General features: G+C 38.7%; 1 protein-coding gene across 1 annotated transcript; it reads right to left on the bottom strand.

Annotated features, from left to right (window-relative positions):
• Positions 1–397: 397 nt before the first annotated feature.
• LOC139744377 (putative divalent cation/proton antiporter TMEM165) lies at positions 398–18,099 on the bottom strand (the record flags this gene model as incomplete). Its single annotated transcript, XM_071654818.1, has 6 exons — positions 398–1,047; positions 1,996–2,101; positions 5,916–6,098; positions 13,131–13,306; positions 14,140–14,377; positions 17,956–18,099. Coding segments are annotated over 6 exons (921 nt in total), but the record flags the coding sequence as incomplete, so codon positions are not given.
• Positions 18,100–18,643: the final 544 nt, after the last annotated feature.

The raw sequence follows: 18,643 nt of genomic DNA, 5'->3' as shown, positions 1-18,643 counted from the left end.
GAGATTTTTGCGCATTTCTTGTGACTAGAAACTAGCATTGAAATGAAAGCACATAAATACTTTGCTTGTTACATGCAACAGGATTGAATATTTTGAGTTCGTGGAATTAAAAGCATACAATATTTCATCTTACCCGCCTCAGCACAAAAAATAACTCACGCAAAAATTTCCACTATTGCAGTATTGCATTTACCTCTTGGAACAGAGATAATGGCAGCGAGAATTTTGTTTTAAGGTGTTTCAGAAGCATTTACTCTGACTCCTAATGTGTACATGGAGGGAGGAGAGGTTTACAACATGTAGAGGGTTATCAAAGTAATTGCATTCCATAGATCAACCTGTGAGGCACACAATGTAAGCAAAGTTTTCTATCACAATTATCTTCAGTGCGCCCTGTCTTGCTTAAATCACACTCCTTGAAATACCATGGCAGTGTGGGTATAAAAATATCTTATCTGGCTGTCTGAGTTAAAGACCACCCTAGGTGTAGCATAAGCGAGAAACTTTCATAGCAGGTGGCTGGTGCTGCTACAAAGTATAATTCATGTGAGTCGAGGCGTGTTTGGAAAGATGCAATACAATTTGATGTGCAATGAGACATCGTCTCTTTTAAATCAAATAAAAAATTTGTCCAGGCTTACAAAATGACATCTAATCTTGACCTTCCAGCCTGCTGAGATGGTGCATAAGCAAAGCAAACTGGCCAATAGTTGTATGATTGCTTGTAAATGTGAGCTGGTGATACGACAAGGCATGCACATACTATTTCATTATTGCAGCAACCATTTCGACATCAAAATGTTTTGTTTAAAAAAAAAACACAAACTATTAATGAGAAATGAAATGGCAAATTTCTGTCTCTGCATTCTTGTCTTTGTGCGAAAATGACTGGCCCCCAAGAGCGGGTCGTCTCCTCCACGCAAGACCCAATCTCAGAAACATGTTGCAAAAAACACGCCGGACTCTCCCCGACTCACGACTCATCGGGGGAGAAGAAGAGAGCCGACAGAGCAAAGACCAAGAAGACCACACCTCCAGTCAGCGTCACTACGAGGGAGAGTGCAAAATACACACAAAAATTACAGTTACAACTCAGGGGATGGGATATGTACGACATGGCTTGGCATTAGTGATGTTCCAGGGCCACTAGAGATCATGTCGAGCCCAAATTTCCAAAAAGATTATTGTCAAGAATATGCATTTGTGCAAAGTGGGTGTGGCCTGTTCGGTCCACATTGGAGAAGAAGGTGGATTGAGACTGGGACAATGGCGCTTGAGGCGAGGGAAGAATAAAGTTTTCTTGTTACTTTAAAGATGATATCATTGGTGGTGGTGATTTGTTTTGTTGTCAGAATGTGTGACATGTTGTTGGGCCACCAATATTTCCCTCCCTTCTGTAATATCATCTTTCGGTGGCCCAGTTGGGCAGCTACAAATCAAAATAAATTTTCACATCTTCTTTTCTTTCAGGCGACTACATTTCTTTTTCACGCCACCTATACATGTATTTCAAATTCCATGATTTTAGGGCCATCAGAGGAAAAAGTTAGTGTCAAGCAAAATTGCAATGTCTTGCTTTTTCTCCCATGACAAGCTAAATAGCAATGGAAGAAACAATCAAAATTCTGTGTAGGTCCCTACAAAAATACTATGTGTTATCTATATCATAAATGTTGGAAGGAGGGAATATCATCACATCCATCTCCTGTTGAAATTAGGCGTTTAGACGTCACAATGCAAATCTATTTCTCTTGAATGCTTTTCTTCTCTGTAAGGGCCAATTGGTTTATTAAACAAATTCTAGAACTGGTTGTCCTCAAGAAATTATCAACAGTTTGTTTTCTTACAGTCTACATTTGAAACAAAACAGATCATGAATACAAGAAAATGACAGCAATTTAATTCTGCATCTATAGTATGTAGCAACTACACGGCACAAGATCTCGGTTGTATTATCGGGCGGCGGGTCTAAGTGGGTCAAGCTGGACTCCATACCTGTTCTGGCCGATATCCTCTGAGCCACCATCCTCCCACCGATCACAGCTAAGCCTGTACAGAATGCATGACCCAGCGTCCCCCCTATTGTCACTCCTAGCACGTTCTGTGTGAGGAAAAAGCAAAAGAAGTTTTAAGGTTTACATTTGATTTTGGAGAGATATTGTAAAACATGATATTTTCACAGCAAGAAATTTCTGTAAATTGGAGCCAACGGCCTTTTTCACAGCACGCAATTTTTTGCAAAGTGCCTCTGGCATTCAATGCATACATTGTATAGTGTAGACAAAACATGCATTTCGCATCCATTTTAATTTCGCGAATCCTGGTTCTCACAAAAGTCATGAAATTATCAAAGATGCATGCAAACATTCCTCATTCTACAGTAGAGAGAGAATGTTTGAAAATATGCATATTCTCATATATTTACATATTAAAACTAAAAGCTATGGAGAATTTTTTATATCCATGAAATACAACAAAATCTAATAATTGAAGATGATGCAAAGTAATTTCAATAACAATCTTAAGTGGGCAAATATTTCGAAAATAAATTGGTACAGAGACATATACAATGTAGAGATCTTTGAACAATGTTCAAGGAAGTGACATCGCATTCTTGATTATGACTTTGACTTCATAACATCTGTAAGTTGTAGTTTTAACCATTCTAAAAACTGGTACTCACTAATCTGTTTCTCAACATCAATATAAAGGAAAGTGCAGTCGAAAAATACATGGTAGAGTCCAACAAGAAGAAAGAAGGGAGGAGAAATACAAAAACAACAAGAAGTCTGTCTGCTGACTAGAAGACTTTTAGTTTTTGTGATTTGAAATACATACTAGTGCATTTGAATTATGCTGAAATACCTAACAATGGGCCGAATGCATAAAACAAGCAATTGCTTGTAAGCAATTGCTTCAAGCAAAAGCACAAGCTCGTCTAGCAGAAGGTCTAGCTCGAGCATTTGCTTAAACCATATGCATAAACTTTTGCTTGTGCTTATACCTTTTGCTTGACCCGCACAAGCAATTGCTTGCGTTTCCAACAAAAGGGACGTCACGCCTGTGCGAACACTAGAACAAAGGAGTGTGGCAGCATGTATTTGAAAGGGCATGTGTGTGCGAAAACATTTCCTGACATAGCAGAAGAGCTATGAAATGACACTCATAATGCACACACAGAAGCACACACACAAGAATACACACACATGATTCCCATCACTGTTTTACAGCAGCCCGGATCTTCCAGATCGCACGTGGAGTGGGTCTCTTTGCTCTCCACCAAAGTCAGACGTCTTACCTCTTTTTCATCACATTTTGCGTGCTAACCACTAGACATTCCCGTTGTTGAAATAAAAAAGTTTTTACTCTACTTATGAGTAATTTCTTGTAGATTTATACCACTCCTTCACAAGTGTGGTTTTTCTTTTATGAATATGAAAATGATACTTAAAAGGGAACGTCCCAGCTAAGCAAAACCTCAAGCTCATTTTATAGAGCTTGGAAAATTGTAAGCAATTGCTAGCAAGAACTAGCAAAAGGTATGTTTTATGCATACGTTTTTAAGCAAATGCCTGGTCTCTAAGCAATTGCTTGAGGGCAGCAAGCAACTGCTTGTGCTTGCTAGCAAAAGCTTCTGCTCGCAAGCAATTGCTCGTTTTTATGCATACGGATTCGAGTAAAAGGCTAGCACAAGCAATTGTTAGCGTTTATGCATTCGGCCCACTGTGTTGCTACAATGTACTTCCAGCTTTATATCAAATGCGGTCATTACATAATTCTCCCTTTTCAATCCAAAATAATGCAACAGAATATTTGACTGCCACAAAGTTCACCCATCACGGCTTCAGACGAAAATATTGATACAGTGCCATATTGATTCATTTAGAGTTAAATGGCACTTTGTGTCATATAAATGGTTCAATGTTTTCCCTGAGTTGACGCAAGTAAGTGTCACAGGGAGTCAGCTCAAACCGGAGGGTAGACTTTGCCTTCCTCATTTATCTTGTCAATCAAAAGCAATGCGTCTTGTGATGTGACCAACTTAAAACAAAAAACAAAAACAAAAAAAAAAACCCTCTCCCAAAATAATAGAATGTAATGAGTGCAACATACTCTTATCAGACTGCTGACATGTAATGAATTGTAAACAGTGCCCTGTCACACAATGCCACTTCTACCTGTCATTGCCGTTGACAATGCTGATCTGGCATTAATCACATCGGGAGTCACTAGGTCAAGTGGCTTGTCAGTGGGGGCAAAAAAAAAAAAGTGATGCACATGACTAGATCAAATCATTGGAGGCAAGAGTCCTCCTGGATGTATAAAAGAAGTGCTACAGTGTAGGCCTGTAAAAGTACAATGTATCTTGACCCGCATGATCGCTGAGACAGACCAAACAGTGAGACATTCCCCCCATCCGCCCTGCCAATATCTTCAGTACAACTGTGAGAGACATAAATAAAACAAACTGCCCTTTTATCATCAGTAATGACAGAGTATATGGCAGTAATAAAACTCAAGGAGTTGACATTTATGACATCATACCCGAAAAAACAACAACAAAAATGGCAAAAAATACATCTCCACAGAAACACTTTTTTAGATTGTATAACTTTTTTTTCCCGTGATTGAATCATGTTATAAATCTTGATGTCTTAATGTATCTACTTTCTTCTTTTCACACATACACTTTATCTATTTGACTTTGACTACATCTCCACACGTTGATCTTTAACATAAGCCCGAGTTTGATAACAATTATCAAAACATAAAACACAGAATGTCCTATGCATATATCTAAGTTCAAACTGCCGGCAATCACTGCATAGAATATGTTGGGCAAGTTATATGGTTGTCTAGCTGAGCAACTCTCAGTAGCACATCTTGTTTAATGGAAGATGTACTGTAGGTCACAAACCTCCTTGTGCTTTTGGGTCTTGTTTTGTTTTTTCTTTGTCTGGACCCTGTTTTATGAAGAGTTATGATTGATTATATAGTTGATTTCCACAGTAAGTCTATGGCAGTGTGTGGTGAGGAAAGGAAATGTATTATCGATTATATCTTTTGATAAAACGGGGCCCTGGTATGTTCATTTGTTGACAAAGACAGAGTCATTATTGAAAATAAACATGTATCCATCCTACATCCTTTTTTTTTTTTTAATCTACAGATTCTGTTTTGATAACCTTGATCTTACATTGTATTTTCCTGCACAGGTGATCTGTTGAGATCTCTTCCTCTGTAAACTTACATTTGTTTAAAAAAACAATCTTTGGCAAACACATCTACACCTTTCACACCAAACAAAACTGAGAGATTTATCGTTCATCATAGTCATGACAAATGATGAATGTATCTCAACTGAACCCATCTGGGTAGAGACATTAACGTCACTTTATGCTACAATGAACAGCACTGGATGGTTGTTAGCATCATCTTAAATCCAACGATATCATCGAGTGGGAAGGCTGGTCCTGCTCGGATATACTCAGGAATCCCCAAAGGAACTGTGTACAGCTTTATCACCGATCTCTATGAAGTACACACGCGGCTGAAGAATCTTGAGTCGAGTTGACCATTACCGATGAACGCATGCTTCAATGCACATGCATTTGCTGATGCATGACTGATAGGCAATTTTCATGGTTTTCAAACGTCCCCCGGTGGGCAGCGAATGAAAATCAATTCATTTTGGACCACCCACGTTTCTCCATGCTATCGGGTCTTTGATGCACTTTGGTAAAATTCTAATGTGAACAGGAGGTGGCCATCAAACACATGATGTTCTGCTTTCCTGCAATGTTGTTCACACTATCATCATCACCCTTGCCTTATTATCTCTGGCCTGTCACTTCGCATGGCTAAACTTGATAACGTGAAGAGAGACGACAATAACGATTTACAATGGTGCTTACCTCTCTTGCTGCTAATACTATTGTTGTCATCTGAGACCTGTCACCCCACTCCGCTAAAAATGTTAGTGTGAACGCCTCCAGCAGGATTGGTGAGAACAGACCCAGGATTTTCCGCCGCTGCCCGCCTCTTATGATTCCAGACTCTGGATCCTGTGTCACACTTGACATCATTTCTTTTTCTCTCTGAGAAAAATCAGACAAGGAGTCAAATACTCAAATCAACACATTTTCATTTGACATACAAAACATGTAACCATCATATCACACAAGGCCAAAGCATTTTATTGAATAAACACATAAACACATCTAAAAGAAATACATAGATCTAGGATTAACAAGCGATCATTCCTGGAGATTGCTTTTAAAGCTCAAGTTGCATGAATTTTCAGATTTCTGAAATCCTGAAATCAAAGAAATGTGAAAAAGCTGATCAAAACTAATCAAATCTTGAATGATGGTCAGTAATGAAAAATGGGGAAGGTTCCTTGTTATTGACATTTAGTGCTATCAAGGTTAGTTATGAGTATGTCAGATATATTTGGAAAAAACAACAACGACAACACACCTGAATGCAGATCATGTTTAAAAATCATAAAAATATACACATCCACCCTGGAAGCTTGTTTACTACCTAGAAATTTCCATTGAATAATGACTCTTGAACGCTTCCTCGTAAAGAGTAATTTCATAAAGACTTAACTGTTGCCTAATAATTCCATATTACCACTTTCAAGGGGGAAATTTCTTTTTCTAATACTTTCCATTGCCTCAATAACATGTTAATGGTAAAGGGCAATATTTTGAGCAACATTATTTTCATGTAACACAGCATGTACATTGTATACCAAACCAAAATTAGTGTAAATTACTAATTAATAAATCCTGGTAACGAGATGCATTGTGAAAGTGGGTAATACAGGTAGCCCAAACCATACATGTACATGTATATCATGGTATTTGTAAACTGCTCTGTTACCGCTGTATCTGAGTTAGACCTGTATGCTTTGGCTGACTATAAGCGTACAATTATGCATACTATGTAAGCATTGGAAAACAGCAATTGGACATTTCTTAGTACTGAAAGAATGTATAAATATATTTGAATCAAAACAGATGATATGGAGAGGACGTCGTTTTTTTTTTTTTTTTTTTTTTTTGTTGCTGGGATGTAGTATAGGCTTTGGTGAAAAATGCGATAAACAAAAAAAAAAGCAAGACAAGGCAAAGCAATGAACAATGACAGTTGTATTCAAATGCAAGTAAGATAAATTTGGAGGGGATTCCTTTTTGTCAATGCAGAAATACATACATGTATACATGTGCATGTATCATGGAAAACAAATGATAGATGTAGGGAGAATATAACGTTGTTTTTACCTTTTCATTAAATATACAAAGTAGTAATGTACATACACAAGTATCTTTAACAAATTATATGAGTGATGCGTATGTGTTGGGGGGGGGGGGGAGGGGGGTTGGGGGCATGATTTCATTTTTTTTTCCGCCCCATGCAGTCACGCATGCAGTAGATGTGTATTATGGAAAATATGACTTCAAAGTGTATCCAACGCTAAAAATCATAATGCGCTGGAACATGTATGGTACAGAGTTCTCCCTTAAATACCAAACATTAGACCTACAACTGTATTTGCCAACTACTAAACACAAGACTTGTATTATATAGGGATTGAGAAAGTGACACCGATATTAATGTCTACTTTCACTTTCTGTTTTTTCCAAGTGCAGCAGAACTACCTGTAATAAAATTGTCCCATTTGATATCAATACAATTGTAAGTGCATGCAGGCACAGCGGGGCAATCCTACTCGCAATTTTTACTTCCTTGATCTGTAGTTTCAAACAAAAAAAAGACTGTATTACTGTTCAGTTGCCAATATATAAAAATTATGTGTAGTCAGCAAAACAAAAGATGCACTATTTCCATTGATAAAAAAACCCAACAACAATAAGAACAACCCAGCAACAACCACCCCATGCAGAGCAATTCAACTGCACCATAATGTAGATCCCATGTTACCAATGTACATGCCTAACAAGCATTACCAGTGCAGGGGGCCCTTCATTCACATTTTGATATGATGATGTTCATTGATCTTGACAAATGAGGTTTCGCAAGTGAGATCATGTCAGAACCTAAATTTAAACCACAGGTGTACAGCAGATGGATTGTGTATGATTTATGGAAGAATATGTCATCGCAAACTGGGTCATAAGCTTCAAATAAATGATAATGAGAACAATGATAATCATAAAATAACCAGAAGAAGTCTTATGACGCTGCATTGTAGTGTTACATTGCTGCCATGATTGCTGTGAAGGAAGTAGTGTCTTGATGTTTGACTTATGACATGCATTTGACTGTTGCATTACGTGTAATAATACACGCTGTGGCATTCCTTGATTAACTGACAGGAAGATTCCTGGATTAAATAACAGGAAGATACACACTGTGACATTCCTGGATTTAACCAAAAAAAAAAGACTTTACCGATGATGCATGCATGTTTGTGCATGTGTATGTACACATGTATGAGAAAGAGCAACAAAGACAGATGCAAGGTTACTCAAGAACTTTTACAGTTTTAAGATCTTGCTTTGGTACACCTATTGGTAATAGGCCACACTATCACATCTGGTGAGGCTTCAAAATGAGAGAATGGGTTGAAGTCTTGTTCTGTTAGGTACAAAGCTGTATTGTTCATTGGAAGACTGTTACCTCTTACATCTAGTGTAAGCTGCATTGTCATCTTCCATACAGTCAAAGAAGCAATACAGTCAAGTGTAGGTATAGGCATGTTGTGATGCTGGTCTGAGGCCATATTGTATTACCAGCATGCTACAAGAGATGAGAACCATCACTGGCTGTTGGGCGGAAGCTTGGTGGTCTAGTTGTGGATATATGATGCCTGTCTAGCAATCAGGAAGTCTTTGGTTGGAGTCCGACCCAAGTATGTGTGTGCCCATGATTTTCTATCACGGTTATTACTAAAACACTGAATAATCAGTGTTCATTTCCATTGACAAAGAGCAATTTGTCAATCAGTTGCAATAAAAAGAACTCCACACCAGAACCCTTCATTGGGGAAAAGAGTGTTCTTGAAAAACTGCAAAAAGGGGCACTTTCCCATTTCATTTATGATTTCAAATTTTAGAACTATACAGAATTACTCTTTTTGAAAAGACACAAAATCATACTTGACACGATTGACCCATTTCACCTATTGTGAGTCTTTGCGCAAAACTGGGTCATGAATACGACTTTTTGTTGGTTTTGTGATGCACGGTCAAATACGATACAATTGAGTATATATGAATATAAGAACGACCCAAGTCCATGGAAGACCATTTCGAGTAAACTAAAAAAAACTTCATATCTTTTTTATTTGTCCATTAATATTCTATTTCATTGTGATGGGAATGCAACATTGTATATACAAATTACAACATATATTATTATGACAATTAACATTTACATTAATTGTAGAGAGGCTATTTTGTGTGGTGGACTTGGGTCGTTCTTTGATTCATATGGACTTGAGTCGTTCTTTGATTCATATACATGATATTCTGCTATAGAGATGAGAGAAGGACGAGAGAGGGCGCTATTTTATGAATGTAAGAATGACCCACGTCCTTCATTCTTACATCAATATCAGATTTAACTCATTCATTTCAGGCACTTCCGGGGGTAATTAGGATTTATCATTTATACACAAAATGAGTCCTTGCATAAGCTACAATTTCCCATGTCAAACTGAATTTGGCCAAAAATTGGACTTGGGTCGTTCTTATATTCAGGTCCTCAATTGAATGTTGTGCATTATAGAGTGCTTCATTCTCTGGTTGTAAATTCAGGGTGGTGCAACGATACATACGATCCGGCAGTCTTCAAGGTGCATGAATCCCAAATACTGAGTGTGGTGTGAGATGCAACAACACGAAATGAAATGAGCCATCTGTGAAGGCTGATCACACTTGTGTGGAGAAGGGACACATGACGGGTCACAGACGCATGTGGGATGCTGGATATTGTAAACTTTTCAAGTAGCTGCTGCAGCATGTAGATGTTCTGAAGGTTATATACAGGGACACATGGTTGTCACCTTTGAACTCTGACCTACTGACCTCATCAGTGCCGTTCTCTACACCTATATGGGTTTCTACATGGTTTGATGTGTGATTTTGAAGAACAGGCAAACTTCCCTTCTTCAGGGATTCCTGTACCTACATAAGAACAAAAGGTTCAACTAGGCATGCAAAACAGACCCAAATCATAACATACCTTCTAAATATGGCAAGCAAAGAAACAGAAATAAGACATGCATACATGCGTATAACTTGAAACTCTTCCAAAATAAAGGTTTAACAAGAGACCCGTGGGTCTAGCGCTCACCTGAGTATCGCAAGTTCACCTTTCACGCAGTCACTAATCTAAATCATACACAGCTCTACCAAAATTTGACCAGGCATTCTCAAGTAGAAGATGAACATGTACAATTAGGGCCTAAATTCAGATCACCCCCCCCCCCCCCCCCCCCCCCCATAGTATAAATTTTAGCTCAATCACTTCTGGTTCTATAGAAAAACACTTTTTTTTTAAAGATTCCTTAATTGGGGGGGGGGGGGGATGATGGGGGGGGGGCAGAAGCATGGTGCCCATTTTAACAAAATGAGATCCTAACCCCCTAGGGATGCTACATGCCAAGTTTGGTGAACATCCATCACGAGGTTTTCAAAAAGAAGATGAAAATGTACAATTTAGGCCCCAATTTGGACCTCCCCACCCCTCCTCCCTGCCCGCAAGGGGGCACCCCTGCATCTACTATCAAACAAACTTGAAACTACAGTCATTAATGTACTAAGCCATAGTATTAACTTAGTTCTATCAGTTCTGATTCTAAAGAAAATTTTTACAGATTCCTTAATTTTGGGAGGTTTGGGTCCCTTGGGGTTCTCCAGGTGGGATACAGTGCCCATTGGAACAAGTTGAGATCTTACACCCCTCGGGATGCTACCTGCCAAGTTTGGTGAAAATGGGTCATGGGGTTCACAAGAAGAAGATGAAAATGTACAATTTAGGACCCATTAGGACCCCTCCCCCACCCTCCTCCTGTGGGTCCAAAGGGGGCACCCCTAATTCCACCATGAACAAACTTGAAACTACAGTCACTAATGTACTAACTCATAGGATTAACTTAGCTCTATCACTTCTGGTTCTAGAGAAGAAGATTTTAAAAGATACCTTGATTTGGGGGGGGGGGTTGGGCCCCCTGGGGCCCCCCTGGGTGGGGCATGATGCCCATTTTAACAAATTGACAGCCTAACCTCCTAGGGATGCTACCTGCCAAATTTGGTGAAAATCCATTGTGAGGTTTTCAAGAAGATAATGAAAATTTACAATTTAGGCCCCATTTGGACCCCGCCCCCTGCCCCAAGGGGGGCACCCCTGGGTCTGCCATGAACAAACTTGGAACTACAGTCATTAATGAACTAACTCATAGTATCAACTTAGCTCTATCACTTCTGGTTCTAGAAAAGAAGATTTTTAAAGATTCCTTAATTTGGGGGGTTTCAGGGCCCCCCCTGGGTGGTGGGGAATGGTGCCCATTTTAACAAATTGAGATCCCAACCTCCTAGGGATGCTACCTGCCAAGTTTGGTGAAAATTGGTCTTGGGGTTTTCAAGAAGAAGATGAAAATGTAAAAAGTTTTACGCAAGACGGACGACGCATGATGCACAACGGACGACGGACTCCGGACGAAGAGCGATCGCAATAGCTCACTTGAGCCTTCAGCTCAGGTGAGCTAAAAAAAGGACCAACCACACATACAAGCAGGAGATACACACAAAACATATGACACACATATTCGTATGTGTGTTGCATATACATGTAAATGAAGCTAGTTTGATTCAACGCTTCTTTGCAAATAATTCGATATCAACTGCTCTCTTGAAACTCAAAAAAATATGCATGCATAGATACAAATAGATATTTTGATTCTTTTTACTAGATTCTTTAGAAGTTAGATAGCTGTATAAAAAGCATGAACAAGGGGTAACTGGGTAAATACACAGGCTGTAAAAAATGCTTTAAAATAAAACAAGGTACTCAAGATAGAGAAATATAATAATGCCACAGCAAACCACAAGAAGGAAAATATAACATAATTGAAACTAAAGTACAGGATACAATGCACTCTAAGAGGAGGATGGAAAGAGAGAGAAGAGGGGGAAGGGGAAATATTGTAAAAGTAGATATTTTCACACGATTAATTTTTCGTGCTCTGCCAGGTAAGATGGCTTTCGCATGTTTTTAATTCCGCGGAATCAGGACATCAACTACTGCAACATATGGCATGCAAAAATATTCTCGGGCTTTTAGTTTCATGCTCGTAGCGTCTGATTAAGCAAAATGTGCAAAAAAAAATTCCACTTTTACAGAAGATCATTTCTGTGATCAAACAACAAAGTTATGTCAAATACTTTTCCCTCTCCCCGTTAAAAAAAAAATAATAATAAATCACACATAATTGTTCAATTTCTTCACAAAATTTTAATTCTTACAAAAATCTCTCTTGCTCTTTGGGTTCAACAAGGTTTAAGTACACATGTATGTAGCCATTCTTGGTTAGTTTAGTGTGCTACGAGTTTCCCTTCTGCATAGGGTAATACACCCCTTGTGAGCGCCACATTTTAAAGCTTCACTTCACACATTTTTTTTTCATTCATACTTGTGAATAAATAGATTTAAATAGATTTTAATATTCATTCATTTATAAGCAGGTAGCCAGAGACAACTCTAAACACATGATCATTAGATATAGTCTTGCAATGGTAATTTCTTTTCTTGTCGTTACAAGCTTCTTTGAATGCTAAAGTAATGCTCCAACACAGCAAAAACTATTGTATGTGCCATATATCAAGCAAGCCTAAATTTTCGCGTATCGGGACTTTCCAACATTTTTGCATGTGGTTAAATTAGCAATCAACGGAGAAATGTATGGGGGATGTGCCTGTCACAGTCATATCGGGGTCACAGCCAATTTTTTCACGTCTTTAAATTCCCGAATGGCACCTGACTTGCGAAATTTGTAAAAATAGAAACCTCGCAAAATATTCGGCGTAAACAGTATTATATGTGATTATAAAACTCTTGATTTTAAAGGCTGGAAGCTTAACAGCCGGGTGTCTTACCTCTTCATCTCGCCGCTTCAATTCAGCCTGCACCTCTTCGAGCTCCTCCTGGCCCTCGTCCGGAGACATGTTCCACCCTTCCCGCAGCATCCTCACACCAAAGATGAAGAAGAGGACGGTTGAGGCGTAGTAGGTGAACTTGCGCGGAATGATGGTGATGGCATAACCAAGGAGGGCTGTACACAAAACACAAATTTCAGATATAAGCATGAAGTGTGCTATTTTGCATCAAATGAATACATGAATACTTATCTAAATCAATAAAAGACGGTAAAAAGAGTTAATCCATACTTCACGATCAAGCAGTGAACTGTGGATTCGTATTTAAACTACAACAAAGTTGGGTAGAGAGTAAACACAAGGTATTCGCTGGGATGGAGCCATGCAATATGATGAATGTCAGCAGAGCACGTTATATTTAAAATACTGTGCTTTGGTCACCAATTAGCATACACGCTTGCATGCTTTGCTTCAACAATTAACACATCAATACAACATCTCTGACAACTAATCATCACAGAGTACAGTTTACCTAATTCCCCGCCCCTATGTCCCTATTGTGTCACCATGGTCTTCCTGTTGAACAAAGGCAAATTGCAACTACACGTGTAGGTTACGTTTGAAAGAATGATTGAATGTTACAGGTACTGTTTACCATTGGGAGCAATGATCTAAAAAGAGATAATTTTTAATGCATATTTGTAAGTCAGTTGTATCACTATACATCCTCCTATGTAAAAATTTTGCAGTGAAGCCAAAAATATGAGATATCAATATTTTTCTCAATAAACCTCAACTGTAGACAGTTTAGTCTAGAAACATTTTTATTATAGCCATTGTTCACATTTTGTATATTTAACAATGCTTCACATTGACTATACTTACTCAAATTTCTACATTGGTTGTTTCTATCCCTAACTCACATTATAGAACTATTTTGAAGCACTAAAGCTGGGTTGTTTCATCCGCAAATGCCCAGGGACATACAGAGCTAAGGGAATTGGCATACCAGATAGCACCGTCATGACAGCAAGGGCGCCAAGCGCTCCAGTGAAGATGGTGATGCGGGGATGTCGCATGGCCATGATGGCGGCAATGAAGAAGGTCTTGTCTCCCAGCTCGCTGACGATGATGACTGAGAGCGAGGCAACGAAGGCATGGACGAATGTAACGTCAACGACAGCCTTTTCCACAGGACTATCGAGGGCACCCTCTCCTCGGTCATCGTTGACAACGATGTCATTATCCTAAAGCATATACAAATGTAAGACAGCCACAGTGACGAAAATTGTGAAGTGATGACATCATTACCTGACTCATTTGGATAGTCATATCAACTAAAATTGTTCAGGAACTGTCTTGAAAAAAAAAAAGGCAAAATCTTTTAATACATCATTTTGAGCAAAGTCTTACAGTTTCGTTTGTAAAATTTAATTCTTTCTTTCCAGACGTAACTCGAACTGGTCAAGAATTCTCCTTTTTAAAACACTCCTGTCACTGGAAGCATATCACATTGTGAAAAAGGTTCAAACTAGGCAGCCACTCTCAGGCAAACTTGACCCCACTGATGTTCAGCTTTTCTATCAGGTCCCCACATCCATACACCTTGAAAAGAGAGGAGCGCTGTGTTACGAGACTCAAAAGGACTGTGGCAGGGCTTTGGACTTTCTCATCCAAAGTCACAGTGTCTAATCAACTATTGAACTACAGATTTTACTACAGTGTATTTGCTGTTCACGTACAAGATACGACAAGACCCAACACGACATTCAGACCGTTTTACATACCACATGCTGTATGTACAATTGTACATATTCAGGGCTGCACACTAACCCATTCTGTCTACTGGTCGAACCTGTTCCTGTTAGACCAGTAGATGCCCAGTTTTTTTCAATTTTTACTGGTCCAAACCTAAAATTTACTTGTCCTGTTCTTTTTTTTCAAATGACCCTGACAATCAATTTTTTTTTTTAAAGTTTAGTATTTCCTGAATATTTTACTGTCTGGACAGTGATTTTTATACCAGTTTGAGACTGTTGGACTGGTGTCAGTGTTATTTGATAAATTGGATGCAGATCCAACTTCACATAATTTGTATTCAGTTTGATGGATAGATGTTAACCAGGGAAGATAATAACTTTAGAAAATACAGCATGGCATGATTAAGTGATACACTTTGTGTTATATTTCAATTATTCTTGACAAGTGAACATTTCACTTTGTTTTATTGTGATTATACGCAGAAAGGGTATTGATATCACAAGTAAGACATAGGAAAGCACATTGCTCATGGAATGTTTGTTGGGGCGAGTGTTGTGAATCAAACACCTTTCATTTATAAACAATATGTTCCATATAATTAAAAAAAAAACCAGAATTTACTTTAGTACACCTTACAAATTGTATATCACTGTCAAAAAGGTCCAAAGTCCCCTGGAACAGAGGTGAATACCTGATAAAGTCTTCTATGTCTGTGATCAGGCAAGAAATAAACTTCTCAAGTGTGTGATAGTGAACTGTAATCTCTTTTCGATTGTGCCATTTGTTTATTGAATGGTCATCAGTACCTTGAAGCTGAACTCTACAAATGGGCAAAGACAAAAAGCGGCATTAAAGGGGTAGTGTTAATAGTGTTATTAACTCTGCCAAGGGAGGAGCTTATGTTTTCATCGGCATTGGTTTGTTCGTCTGTTTGTCTGTTTGCAAAATAACTCAAAAATTTGTAAATAGATTTGGATGAAACTTGCAGGAAAGGCCATCTGTTGAGAATGACACAGAAAGCAGATGATCAAATTTTGGTGGTAATCTGGGAATTCTAATGGATTTTATGAAGGATTTTTTTTTTTCATATTTGGCAGATAGGGTCAATGAACTTGGGAGTTCAAGCTGCACATTTCTTGAGGTTTGCATACGTGCACTAAAGTGCATTCTCTAGTTTCTGCTAGGGCGAGGTGTACCATGCAGCTAGAAGTTGATGACGTAACAAAGGACTTCTATATTGGGAAATCGGGCGATTTTCAGCATGCATAGGCCTACACTGTACTTATGGGTGGAAATCACTGATTTCCATGAAAGAACAAGATCAGTGGTGGAAATGAGCTGCTTGGTGAAGGTCTGCACTCTCAGAGTGCTTCTCTTGTTAATTTTGTGACAGTCAGATTGTCTGCCTTAGACAGCCTTATGATACTTGATGCTACATCGAAGCAAGACCTTGCATGTAATGGGTATGTAATTGATGCACACTCTGTTACATCACTTACATTAACATTGAACTACATTCTTCATGTTGGCAAATTGCACAGTGATCATTGATACAATGACTAAGAATAAGATTTTGTGACATCAAGATAGAGTGCAGGTACAGATAGACATGTAGCTACCTGGGGCTGTTGTCATGTACAATGTATTTCATAGAGCAATAAATTCAAATTGTCATTAGTATGATATTCATGCACTAACAAATGGGATAAGTTACGTACAACATTACAGTACCTATTTGTATAATGCAGGGACCACCGCAAAATGGGGGGGGGGGGGGGTGTGATGGTTGCAGTCCCACACTCTTTTGACTCCAAAAGACATTGAAAAATTATTCTAATTTTAAAAAGTCACAACAAAATCCAAGACTATACAAGGGAAAGATATTCCTTGATGGTCCACTTTGGCCTGCAGCCCCCACCCCCCCCCCCCCCACCCTGGAAAAAAAAAACAAATAATGAAAAAAATAATTCTGCGGCCCCTGTATTGTTCAGGAAGGGAATGGTTAAAGGGACGCAGTCCTCACGAAATTTAAAAAAATATGTTGTTGTTGGTACCTCCAATGAACTACTTTCATCAAAAACAAACTTTCAAATCACCAAATAAGCTCGTACATTTCGGTTAAAAAAGTGTGACTCTGCAAATGAGCAAGTCTTGGCGGAGAGTCATACGTCATCGATGCACAACTCTTTCCAGCGGTGTTCTGCTCGTCATCCCTAGTTATTTATAAATACATGTTTATTATTTATTTTTATATTGATTGTATATATAAATAAGCTTGAAATATTTTGTTTGAAATAATAAAACCACATATTGTCACATTTTATGAAAAAATCAGATATGATCATTTTGAACACTTAAATTGGTTTTCTGAGGCACGGCTGTCAACTTGAGAGTAGGGCATCAATAACGTTGCACCTTTTGGCAGGCTCTTACACGATCGCTTGCAGGAATTATTTTTTAAAAATCGCGTACGGAGACAATTTTTGATGTCCACGCGTATAAATTGGTGAAAGGTTATATTTTTTACTCTTCTTAATTATCAGTACAGTGAAAATCTCAGGACTGCTTCCCTTTAAAAGCAAGTAAATGTGAATAGATGTCATTTACACAAGTGGAGACTGAAAAACAAGTCCCTAGTTATTGCCTTCATTTAACTTTGTCACAGGTTGTTTTGTAACTATTGTAGGTCCATGTGGATTGTGTGGATCAAGCAATATTGGTAGAACACATCAGCGAAGTTTTGAGGAAAAATCAGACAATCCATTGAACAGTAATCAATATGTTCATTAAATTTCAGTGCAGCCATTGCTGGATAAGAAGACAACATTAAACAACAGTTCCTAACATCATGTATGTACAACATACAATACAATGTATATAAAGAGTATTCCACAATATTTTGTTTGGGGTTTTTTTTCTGATACAGCCAATTAAACTGTGGTGTGGTGTGGAGCCGTACTTGAACCACAGATGTTTCAAACTTCAGCCAAAAGGAGTACAACCTTAGATCCTCCCCCCCCCCCCCCCCCTTGCCCCCATCAGCAATAATCAGCGCCTCACATACCAGGGCAGCCTTCTGGTCTTCCTTGCGTTCCTTGCTCTCTGACTGCTGTTGGGCGTATGCCAGTCCAAAGGAGCACAGGCCACACATAATGCAGCTGACAAGATGCAGGTACACGATTCGTCTTCTCTGAGTTCTCATCTTCCTTATCAGTCACTGTCAACTTCCCGACCAATTTTGCCCTTCTTTTCTTCTTTTTTTCAAGGTCCAGAAGATTTGGGGGTGAGCCGGATCACCCTAAGACAGCTGCTTGAAGTAGTCTTTATCACTGTCTCTCTAGATCCAAGACAAACAAACTGGTCTGTCCTTTGATACTCCCAGTCAGGAAACGTATTGTATGTCTTTCAGTTGCGCTGGCTAATTCTGAACATCAGCAACACAGACCTGAGGATATGAAACAAAACAAATATCAAGAGAAATGCTGAATGAGAAAACACTAAAGAGACAGAACAAAATTGGTCCAATCATTTCTGATTGAGTACAGCACAGATTTTCAGTATAGTCCTAAACTTGTGTTTTTTCACACTATTGCCACCAAGCAAATAACAGGTTCTGGAGGGTTTGTCATGTTTTTTGTGTGATCATCAGTGGAAGATAGACTTTTTTTAATCTACTAGTACATGTATATGCATAATTTACAAAATTGATGTCGAATAAGATATTGGCATCCCCTTCCCCCTCCCCCCCCCCC

The sequence above is a fragment of the Diadema antillarum genome, unplaced genomic scaffold (assembly GCF_040938485.1).
Source record: "Diadema antillarum isolate AM-2024a unplaced genomic scaffold, OU_Dant_1.0 seq00001165_RagTag, whole genome shotgun sequence".
Lineage (NCBI taxonomy): Eukaryota > Metazoa > Echinodermata > Echinoidea > Diadematoida > Diadematidae > Diadema > Diadema antillarum.
The sequence above is the reverse complement of the archived record's forward strand: the minus strand, read 5'-3'. Positions and strand labels throughout refer to the sequence as shown.